Source organism: Babylonia areolata, chromosome 3 (genome assembly GCF_041734735.1).
Source record: "Babylonia areolata isolate BAREFJ2019XMU chromosome 3, ASM4173473v1, whole genome shotgun sequence".
NCBI lineage: Eukaryota > Metazoa > Mollusca > Gastropoda > Neogastropoda > Buccinidae > Babylonia > Babylonia areolata.
The window spans coordinates 42,302,384-42,314,560 of NC_134878.1; the positions used below are offsets into that span (position 1 = coordinate 42,302,384).

Sequence of the window (12,177 nt, forward strand, 5' to 3'; positions counted from 1 at the left end):
GGTTTAGGTCAGGAGCTGGTCATCCGTCACTGGCACAAACAAAATCAGTCATCTGACAAAGATTTTTCAGTCAGTTCAAGCCAAAAGGGCTTTGCAAGTTTCTCTAAAAGTAACTCTAAAAGACAATTACAAACTCAGGAAACTATAATCATTACACTTTAATTCCTCTGCAGTTCAACATCAAGCACACAAACTTGGAAAACTAAAAAAATCGAAACTTGTGCCAATCTGGGAAATCAAAACAATGAGCTAAGCTTACACAATGCAACGGTCGCTTGAGTGTTGTAAACTGCAGTGGGATACAGTGCAGTTCATTTTTTTATACAAGTTTCTTCTGATGAGTATAGCTTTGATAAAACAGACAATTTGACTTAAAAAATCATCGTTCACATTATGGATCATGTCGCAAAAGCTGCAATGTCACCTTGAGAAGGATCAAACGACTCTTCAGAACAGTTGCTATTTGAATTTCCTCCACTCTGCAAACCTATTATCTGGAGCCTGAATCTGTGAGATTTCTTCAGCATTCAAAGGCAACTTACACATTTACTTCCTTGAAATGCCACAGTGTCAATACTGTGACCATTTCGACTAAAATTGAGATCTAATCAAGATATTTACGAGTGCACTTTTATGGGGCCTAGCACATGCATATAGTCAATTTATGATAAATAATCGTTTCCCATCAATATTCTGTGTGAAACAGTGATTAAAGTTACAGCACATAACAACAACACAGTTCTTCTAGTTCTTAACATAGTAACAGTAACTCTGAGAGTGACAGCACTTTTAGTGGACCTCAGTAATAACACAAATACTGTATGGTGGCTTTTTATTTTACAATTATAAAATTCAAGACAAAAGCATACACAGGAATAGTGAACCATTAAAAAAAGAAAAGAAAAAAGTACTGACAGTACAAATGTTCACCTTTTCTGTTCATGGGTCGTTTTCGGACGCAGACACATATTTGATGATTCTCTATGGGATCTGAAGATGTCATTGGGCGGAACTCTAAAGTGCTGCGGAATTCCCTGAAACAAGAGAAAAGTGTCATGCCATTCAAAGTAAACTGGTCATCCACATCAAATTCAAATTATCATACCAAGCCTTTACCAGCCCAAACTCAAAGGAAACAGACACAAGGCAACGTTCATAAGATTAAAAAAAAAAAAAATCATAACATTGTAAAAATTTATCAAAAACAAACAAAAAAACAACAAAAAAAACCTTTAAAACCACACAGTCCCAAACTTAAAAACAATCACAACAAAAACTTCAACAAAAACACAAAGACCTGTACAGACCCTACAAGTACAGTCTCTGAATACAACTCGCAGCTAGTGAGTTCTGCTCATGAATTATTCTGTGCCAGGGGAAGCCTGAAGTGATTGAGGCTGCTTTCAGTTTGGCCAGACTTCTCTCCACCTGTTTAAGTTCCACTTGTACCTCTTTTCTCTTCAATACATATGATCTTGAAGGTTATATACAATATCCTGGACCTGACAGGAAACTTGACAAGCAATTTCACAAACAGCAAACTTCAAGGGGGAAAAATGCACTGCATAACTAAAATTTTTTTCAACATGAGCAAGCATACTAATACAGATATGTATCTATAGTATAAATAAAACTTGTAGATGTACACTGATAATTTACACTCATGCACCACAACACACGTTTATCACCTACACATACATACAATGATATAGTATAAATAGAACTTGTAGTTGTACACTGATAACTTACACTCATGCACCACAACACACGTTTATCACCTACACACACATACAATGATACATTCAGAAGACTAACACACGCACACTTTCCCCTCATCTTTCTCTGACAAACGTAAAAAAAACAAAACACAACAACAAAAAAACCCAAAAAACCCGTTTCCCACTCACTGGATCATTGCCTTGAACTCCCAGTTGGGATCAGAGGTGTCATACTGAGACTCGTACTGCTCCCGTAGAGCCTGCTGCACAGCCCGCCTCTCGTCCCGCTTCTGCTTGATCTTCTCTATCTCCTTCACCACGTTCGACTTTCTCCGACCCCCTGGAACTGTCACATGGATACACTTCATGATCGTGAGTCTGATACCATGGTTGCGTCAGTGACTGTAACTGACAAACTTTCTTCCGACCATTCTGCTGTTATATTCTTGCCTAATATTTCAAAACCTACCAGAACCAAAAAATCTGTTACTCATCGCAACCTGAAATCCATCAACATTAACACTTTTTCTTCTCAGGCTGCTGAACGCCTTTCCAAAATTTCTTCCCTTACCGACATATCCACACATTACAACACTGTCCTCTCTCAACTGCTGGATGAACATGCACCCCCCACTACCCGCATGCTCCCTGACAGACCCTCCGCCCCATGGTACACACAAGACATTCGACTTGCAAAACGCAAACGTCGCCAACTGGAAAGACGATGGCGATCAACAAAACTGCAAGTCCACAATCAAATATTCCGAAAACAAATAATAAAGTCAAACATATGATCTCATCAGCAAAAACAAACTTCTTTTCTTCTCAAGTTCTCGATGCCACATCCACCAAATCTCTTTACTTTGTCATGTCAAATCTTCTCGGAACTGCAAAAAGGACTCCTCTTCCTTCTACCTACACTTTATCTGAACTCCCCAATGTCTTCTCTTTCTTTTTCGACAAAGTCCAAAATATTCGTACCATCTTAGACCAAATGTCTTTCCAACCTGTTCATCCTGATCCTCAATTCAGCGGCACTCCTCTCCATTCCTTCAATCCATTGACTGAAACAGAAGTTCATGAAATCCTAAAAGAAATGACAGTAAAATCCTGTGAGCTCGATCCTATACCAGCCTCGGTCTTTTCCCAATGTGTCTCACATCTTCTCCCCACAATCACTAATATTGTCAACTCATCCCTTCTCACTGGAACGTTTCCATCCACTTTCAAAACCTTATCGTCCGGCCTCTTCTGAAGAAACCCAACCTTGACGCAAACATTTTGAAAAACTATCGACCAGTTTCTAATCTTCCATTCATGTCCAAACTCCTTGAAAAAGCTGTCCTCAAGCAGCTTAACAACCACCTTTGTTTCAACAATCTCATCCACCCATTTCAGTCTGCCTATCGCGCTGGCCACAGCACCGAAACCACTCTCCTCCACATTCTGAACAATCTACTGATAGCGTCCGACTCAGGAAAAATTTCCCTTCTCACTCTCCTCGACTTGTCAGACGCCTTTGATACGATAGACCATTCAATCCTTCTTTCCCGTCTTCATTTTACATTTGGTATCAACGGCACTGTTCTAAACTGGTTCAAATCTTATCTCACTGATCGATTCCAGTCTGTCACTGTTGATCATTTCCAATCTGAACCCGTTAAAATCGAACATGGAGTCCCACAGGGATCTGTTTTAGGCCCAGTGCTCTTCACACTGTACACTGCTCCTCTCGCTGAAATTATCAACCGCCATAATATCAGTCATCATTCTTATGCTGATGACACTCAACTCCAGAAGAGTGATACCCCTGAAAAATTGTTGTCGCTCTTGCAAGAAACATCCAACTGCTTCCTGGACATTCAAAACTGGATGACTCGAAATAAGTTACAATTGAACGCGGACAAAACTGAAGCAATGATCATAGGAACTAAACAAAAACTGTCTTCCATCACAATTGACACAATCAAACTTGGCAGTACATCCATCCCTCTTTCCACGTCAGTCAGGAACCTCGGTGTTGTCCTTGACAATACACTGTCCATGCAAAAATTTATCAGTCAGACATGTCAGTCCTGCTACTGTCAACTGCGACACATCAGTGCCGTCCGGAAATATCTATCCACTGACGCAACATCTAGACTTGTCGTTTCTCTCATTCTCTCTCGCCTTGACTACTGTAACTCTTTATTGTCTGGTCTGCCTGCTTCATCCATTCAGCCCCTTCAGCGCATACAAAACTCTGCTGCCCGACTCGTCCTCAGAAAGAAAAGATCTGAGCACATCACTCCTCTTTTGCAACATCTCCACTGGCTCCCTGTCTCACACTGAATAAAGTACAAGATCAGCACTCTATGTTATAGATGCATTCACAACACTGCCCCTTCCTATCTCTGCGGCTGCCTTCACCTCTACACTCCATCTCGCTCACTACGATCGGCCTCGGATCCACTCTATTTACGCATACCCAGATTCAAACACTCGACTATTGGCCGCCGTTCTTTCTCTGTTTCTAGACCTTGCGATTGGAATGTACTTCCTTTTTCGCTTCGTCAAGTCTCCACACTCAGCTCTTTCAAGTCTGGCCTTAAAACCCACCTCTTCCCAAAATAGCCTCCCTTGCCTGCCCTTCCTTGTCTTTAGTTTCTGCAGTATTAGAGTTATGCATGCGTGTGAATGACTGGTGCGAAAGCGCTTTGATTTGTCTCTGCACAAGATCCAGCGCTATATAAATACCATTATTATTATTATTATTATGATCGTACATTCAAAATGACCCAAAACACCGGATGCAAACAAAACAAAAAAACCAGCATCTTGACACAAAACAACAACAAACAACAAAAACGCCTAGGAAATGAAAACGAAGAATGTTATGTCTGTTCCCTAGTTTCATGCTACAAATATGGAAGATCTTTGGCTCAAGTCAGTCTGTTCCCTCTATACCTGGTTTTATTGTTTTTCATGTTTGCTCCAGTCTTAAGGATCTAAAAAAAACTTATGACTTGTATACATTTTGTTGGATGCATTAAAAATCTGGTTTTTCTGCTTCAGAATAGGAAACGCTTCCCAAAAAGTATATATGATACATCATCTTTAATTTCATCAGAAATGGTAAACAATCTGAAAAAGTAACTTAATGCGTTTAGACATAAGAAATGGACATACTGCTACTGAACTCACATCTTAAAAAAGCAGATCATTAATTTTATCTATGATCTTGAAAAATATGCATGAACACATTATTAATGTTCAACAAAAAAAAAGTGGTCTTCTAAAGTTTCATAAAAACAAGCAAAACTAAAAGGACTCTGGTGAGTAAAAACAGTAATCCTTTAGCAGGGATCGCGCTAGACATTTTCAAAACATGTGCAGCTTACGCAAAGTCGGCAAAAAAACACGTAAGTTAGAGTCAGAATTGCGTCAGACCTAGGACACTAAATCAAAGGTTTAAGCCGACGATGTTGAAGTCGCAAGCTGTTCAGAAGCATTAGCCGGAGATTGCTCTGGAGCAATAGTTTCACGACTAGACGAAAAAAACGATGACAACTTGCGCTGCATATTGAGTCGATTCCGTGACTGAGATACAGTGGAAAACAAAAAAAAAACAAAAAACGCTAGGGCCTAGGCTAGCCGAGTAACGTTCAGCAGTCAAACAAGGCTTAACTTTCCCGCTACAGGGTCATGCCCTGTAATGACGCCACTCTGTTCCAAAACTCGTCAGCTAAGCAGTGTTGTGTGTGCACATACCTCTGTTAATTGGCTGTAGCTGTTAAAGAGTCACGTAGGCATCTCGCAGTGCTCCGCATGCACAGACACTTTGTCTTGTACCGTCTGATTCAGTATCGCAAACCTAGCTGCCAAGTCAGTCCTAAAGATGCATTGATACGGCTTGGAGTAAAAGTTGTTTTGCATAAGTGTTACGCTTGAGCGCTGTGAAAATGCGTCAGCGAAAATCAAAATGCGTCAAATACGCGAAAAACATGCGTTAACGTGATCCCTGCTTTAGTCCAAGGCATTAAAAGATCTATATGTATACCGATTGATGGCTGCTGACTTTTTCCCCCTCCTCCTTCTACTTGCCCCCAAGACAACAACAAACCATCTGGGTATTACCTGGGCCTTGGCTTCTCACCTGAAGGGATAACCGGCTTTTTAGGGTCCGGAGGTTGTGAGGGTTCTGGCTGGCGATTTTGTTCTCTGACCGGCTGCCGTACGTAACTTGGCCTGGTACGCGATGTAGACACTGCAGGAAGACATCATCATTGACACAACTACTGAACTAGTCAAAGCATCTGAGTGAATCTGTTTGCTCTCACTGTATATCTATATGTATCATTTTGAATGTTGTAGCCTAACAGTAATATACTGAATAGCATATCCTCATCCTTTTATTTGTTTTATGAAACAATATTCTAAGAACAGTTTCCATTCATGCATTCTTTTATTTGTGTGTGTGTGCGTGCGAGCGTGTCACTATGTGTTTTGCCACAAACACATTTCATTTGTTTTGCCCGTAAGTATGTTGTTAATTTTTTTTTTTTTTTTTTGTAATCATTTTTCCACCCTTATTTATTGAAAGCATTCTGGGACCCTGTGGTAAGGAGGCAGAGCGCATTCCAACCAACCATTATTACCACCATCATCATAATAATCACATTCTTCTTCCTCACCTTTGTTGGATACTCTGCCATTGTTCTCACTCTTGCTGCTCTGTAGACACACAGTCATTGTCAATAATTATGATACGCATATATATATATTATATATATATATATATATATATATATATATATATATATAAAATTATATATATATATATATATATATATTGGTGTGGAGCCAGAAAGTAACGTGAGAAATGAGTGTGATTAAGTGTGTGAATGAGAGAGTGAGCAAGAGTGAGTGAGAGTGTGAATGTGTTGTGATGTGTTGCGTTGCATTGCGCTGCGTTGTGTGTGTGTGTGTGTGTGTGTGTGTGTGTGCGCGCGCGAGCGGGTGCGTGCGAGCACACTTATTTTTGGACATGACTTTGTGAGTTCATGAACATGCTCATGTGTGGTTGGAAGAAATGTGTGTGCATGTACCAGCATAGTGCATGTATATGGTTAGCATGAGCGTGATGAATATATATAACAGTGTATATGATAGTAATATATGCACAATAAATAAGTGGTTCTCTGCATGTGTTGTATACCTACTGCTGTATCTGACAAGAGTGTGCATGTTCAAAATGCAAATTGTTCACAGCAATACATCCCAAAATAAACCTATTTCAGTATTAGAGATATTTACAAACAGATACATGTAAAACTTTTAAAGTAAATTTCAATTCTACTTATCAAGCTTCATACTCTTCTCAAATCCTACACTGATTAACTTATCAAGTTAGTAAAGAATGAAAATAAAGTATATCAACAGATCAATAAATGCACAAATGAATGGTTAGAACAAATCAAAAAAGAACAATAAACAAACAAAAAACACAACCAAAAACAAACAAAATAAACCTTACATGATGTTTACGATTCATTTTACACCAGGAAAATCTTCTAACCTCTAAACACATCTGATCTTACTTGTCAGATCCAGAAGTTCACCGCCTACATCAAAGGCCAGATAAGAAAAGAAACTATCCACAAAATGTCACTAAAATTAACTTAAAAAGAACCTCGCCAAAATGAAAATTAAACTAGAATCTCACTGTGTAAAAAAGCAATTTAACCAACAGTCAATGCCCTAGCTCTGATGAAATAGTCAGCTGGAATGACCGAGCAAAGCACAAAACCAGCTTTGGTTTAAAATACAGGACTGGTGCCACCCTGTCCTTACGAACACAGCTGCAGTAATTAGTGGATCAAAGCACACCCTGGGACTGTTGCTATGGTTGCAGTGTATCCCCTAATAGCACAGTGATTATATGAATTCTGACACCAGAACCTACTGGCACCTTATCACCACTGCAGCAAATTCCTGTCCAACAGATTTGTTATACAGTCTGACAAGAGAGGTTTAAGCTTGTGAAAACCCTTCATTATCTGCAATGAAGTAAACAGGACTGTTTCAGCTCCTGCATGGATCTTTTACTTCTGACACAAATGTCTGGGCGGCATTAAAAAAAAAAAAGAAAGGCTACTCAGGATATTCTCTGAGCTGATCCCTAAGAAAAGTCTCTCAGGTGCATGATTATTTTTCAAATAGACAAAATTGCAATATCAAGTTGTTTTTTACGCAAGTGAGCAGCCTTCTTTGACAGAGATCGGTTTAACATGGTAGTCATTAAGTATTTTTCAATATTAAGTAAACATGAAAATATGGATTCGCATCACGACTTATAAACTCAATAGTAATGCTTATTTAATGTCTAAAACAGCCTCATATCTTAATTCAAATTCCCCTAAACTAGGCTAAAGAAGAAAAATGTTGCGAAATGATTCCACATCTGGCCACATTCAACAACACTGCCCAAACTACCCATGATTACTGGCAGTTCTGCCAAATGGCAATGAAGGGCAGCACACACAAATGTGTATTCTAAGACTGACCACACTGTCACCTGTCAAAATAAAACAAGCCATTCCTACCTCCACACTAATCACTACTTGTATAACTTATACTAAGATACAAACTCTGACTTCAACAAAAGAAAAACAGAATGTTTGTTGTTACAACCTGAAGCAATGAATACACACTGAACCAAGATTTAAGCACTAAAGCAGAGCAGACATTGTATTTGTAGCAATTCTGACAATGAAATACAATTCTTATTCTGACAACGAAATACAGTAAGGCTTATTGGTAACAAGTGAAAAGATGCATAGTAACTAGTACACACTCTACCTTAGCACCCACAGCCTTGCGCTTTGTCGGCTGGGGAATCTGACGGCCTGCACTGGCACGTGCTGAGCCTGAAGTGCTCCTAGCTCTGGTGGGAGGGACGCTTTTCTTCCCTTCCGAACAACTGTCAGCCACGCTAACAGCGTCCTCATCATCTATCACACAGCCGCCCCCATTTGCCATTTCTCCCGCCTTACAAACCCGGCGCTGTGTGGGAAGGGATAATGGGGCAGAATCCAGTTCAACTTTCACAATGAATGACACGATACAACCACCACCATGAACCACAAAAACTCACAAACGATACATATCATACAACTACAAGGGACAGTCACCAATGCATCAAACCAGAGGAAGAAGCCAAAAACAAAAGGAAAATAATGCACTTTTCAGCAACTGTAAAATGATTTATCTGATGTGTCATGAATATAAATTTTTTTTACACTATATAAAAAACCGCAGAAAACTCAACATGAGTTTCAACATATCTGATGCATTATAATTACATACTTAGTCCAACCATTAAACAGCTGATGAACACAAGAATTTCAGACAACACACACATGCTGATCAGGTGTGGATAAATTTTGAGTAACTGTCTGCTGCAGAAAATGACTGTTCAAAGTTACCTTATTTCAGACAAAACTGACATATTTTCCCCCCTAGTTATTTTTTTCTCTCCATCTAATGCAATGCATACTTATAAATGGTCATGAGTGACTGCACTAAATGCTTAATGACAATTTTTTTTTTAGCTTCCTGATACTAAGAAATTTTGTCTAATTTTCATTAAATGTTACTTAAACATCACCACACTTATATTTTTATTCTCTTTTTTTTAAATTCCATATCATATATTGATATAATTTACACTTAGTGTTTGCCAAGTACTTTCCACAGCAATATTTTTCCTCCTCTTTCTGCAAGGTGTAAACATCATCATAAAGACCCTCATACAGAAACAGAAAACCAAAAACTTAACATGCAAACCAAGCACCAAAAGCAAGTATCAACAAGAAAATGCAGACATACAATGAATTTTAAATGTAAGTATAAATTAAATATCAATCTAAAGAACCATACTGAGCACAATACTCATCTTAAGAAACCCTATGCCAAACACCAATACCTACGACCTCCCTAACACTATCTGTATTTTCTGGTGGTTGTTTTTCCCCATGGATTCATTGTTTTCAATTGGCTTGACAAATCAAGCATCAGTCTTTCAGCTGTGCTGTATTCTTTCATGTTAAATAAGCATGAACCATGAACATGCTCTTACTCTTAGATTTTTATTTTAATCTACAGCTCAAAGTCCCTCTTCTGAGATATGTGTGTAGGGCACTCAGCCCTGTATTACGTGTCATATACTTTTTTTTTTTTTTTATACTTCCAGTTATCTCAAACACACTTAGTCTGCCAAAAGATATAGTATTATATCGCCTAAAAAATCAATGAATTCTTGAAATCCACTACACTGTATAGAAGTGATACACATTTATTCAAACAACACCGACACAAAACCCTCACATCCATACCTCTCCTGTGTCTGCATTTGAGGACCCATCTTTGTGATTAAATACATTGGGATTCAATGCATATACAGCATCTAAATCAATCTGAAAAATAAATCAAAACATGTTAATGCACACAATGAAGACCCCAACCTGGTCTTCCATACAATATCAAACATTTTGACACTAAATTACAATGTACAATTGATACAGACTGCCAGTTTGGAAACTCCTAACTCCCCAATCCCCCATTAGCACTGCCCCCCCCCCCCTCCCTTCCCGACCCTTTTCCCCACATAACCTGACCTCCCCTCAGCATGTATATTCAAAATACAATATATACAAGTCATAAAACAGAAGATAGATAAGCGCTTGTTTACGACAGCATTAAAAAGCATTTTAAAAAACAACAAAAAACTAACTAAAACAGTAAAAGGTCCCACAAACTTTTACGGCTGTCAGGACAGTTAATTCATGTTAACTGTGTGAAAAGCTCAGTATAGAAAAGCAATGCCCAATCCTCTCCTCATGCCAACCTAACTTTCCTCATCTGAGTCAGATAACTCTTTCTGCCAGGCTGGAGTGAGGAAAATCAGAGTAAAATGCCTTCCAGAGGACAAAACACCATGCTGAAATAGGGAGTCAGAATTTGATCACTGATGAACACTGGATCAGATTCAGAAGTTCAATGTCGTACTGATTCTGCAAGGTGCAACCTGCTCCAATAGTACAGTTCTGCTAAAAATAAATAAAGTGAAGTTTTCAAGTGTTATTTTTTCTTGTAAAAGACAAATTCCAAGTCTGAAGCATGTCACAAGTAATGCTTAAAAAATTAACACAGTGAAACACATGAAACAATCCAGTCTAATAACACCTAGTGAATAGACGTTAAAACTTAAACTGAAGATCTCATACATGAAACAAGTCTCACCTCTTTTCCCTTTGTTTCACCTTTCTCAAACCATTCTACCGTCACACTCAGTGTCTCTTGGTTGACACCACTGATTACTGCTGAATGAATCCGTCCTGAACCACAAAACACATTTAAATAATATTATCTATAATATTTGCAATAGGAGAAATTTTCTGTTATCATTATGATTATCTAATGACTCAGTTGAATATATCTATCAATCAATATATATAACTATCATTTCTTTTTAAATGGACTGCAAGGTGCCCCACCCAAGAGGGAAAAAAAGGGGGCAAGGAATATACTATTTCTTACATCCTTGTATATTTTTAAACATTAAGTGATTAACATCAAGTATTACAGAACAGAACAGGTCGACAAGCTTGAGAGGCTTTTCTGGGTTTTTTGTTTGTTTCGTTTTTTGGTGTGTGTATGTGTGTGTGTGTGTGTGTGTGTTTTTTTTTTTTTGTTTGTTTGTTTGTTTTGGTCTCCTACTCTGGAATCAAAAATTCATATCAATCATCATTGCCTTTTCGTTAGCTGCATTTTCGAGTGTTTTACAATGCATGTATAGCATGCAATGCAACCAATTTGCAATTTGTAGGGGTGACAATATGAAGGAGGTAACATGCTAACTAAATGATACTCTTATCCGCCCCACCAAGTGGCGAGCCTCTCATTCATTCATTAATTTTAGTTGTCTAAATCCCATTCTCTCCCTTTGTCATAATTTTTCATTGTCTGCATCCCCATTTTCCCTGCCGGTTCAAGAACGATAAAGTTGTAAACACTTTTACCAACTACCCCACCCATCCAAATATTCAAACTATGGTATTCAAAGCAGACAGTCTTGTGCTTGGCATACATGGAAAATAAATAAACAAAACTTTAAAACTCGGACCGCGAGTTGAAATTTGAATCTTGTTCATCGAATGAATCATCACCCGCTGGATACAGTACATTGCAAACTTAATTTAAAATGTCAATAAAGAAGCAGGAACAGCGTGTGAAAATTTTCTTCGTTGGTAAACTATCAACAACACGCCACCTCATTATTATTGCAACATGAACTTGCATGTGTTTCATTTTTTTAATTCCAAACAAATTCATGACTCTTGACACTTTCGCGACAGTCTCAAAACCATGCTGATTACAGATTAGCAACCCGGCTTACCATCAGTTCGCTGAATGTCCA

General features: G+C 38.5%; 1 protein-coding gene across 1 annotated transcript in view; it reads right to left on the reverse strand.

Annotated features, from left to right (window-relative positions):
- The window catches only part of LOC143280327 (kinesin-like protein KIF2A), a 36,845-nt gene that overhangs the window by 24,536 nt on the left and 132 nt on the right, over positions 1 to 12,177 (reverse strand). The window contains exons 1-8 of the mRNA XM_076584962.1: positions 12,157 to 12,177; positions 11,001 to 11,095; positions 10,094 to 10,174; positions 8,559 to 8,762; positions 6,392 to 6,431; positions 5,854 to 5,964; positions 1,908 to 2,064; positions 931 to 1,034 (exon numbers count right to left, since the gene is read on the reverse strand). The exon at positions 12,157 to 12,177 is cut by the window's right edge and continues 132 nt beyond it. Coding sequence (XP_076441077.1) covers positions 931 to 1,034; positions 1,908 to 2,064; positions 5,854 to 5,964; positions 6,392 to 6,431; positions 8,559 to 8,762; positions 10,094 to 10,174; positions 11,001 to 11,095; positions 12,157 to 12,177 — 813 coding nt within the window. The remainder of the gene's footprint in view (positions 1 to 930; positions 1,035 to 1,907; positions 2,065 to 5,853; positions 5,965 to 6,391; positions 6,432 to 8,558; positions 8,763 to 10,093; positions 10,175 to 11,000; positions 11,096 to 12,156) is intronic.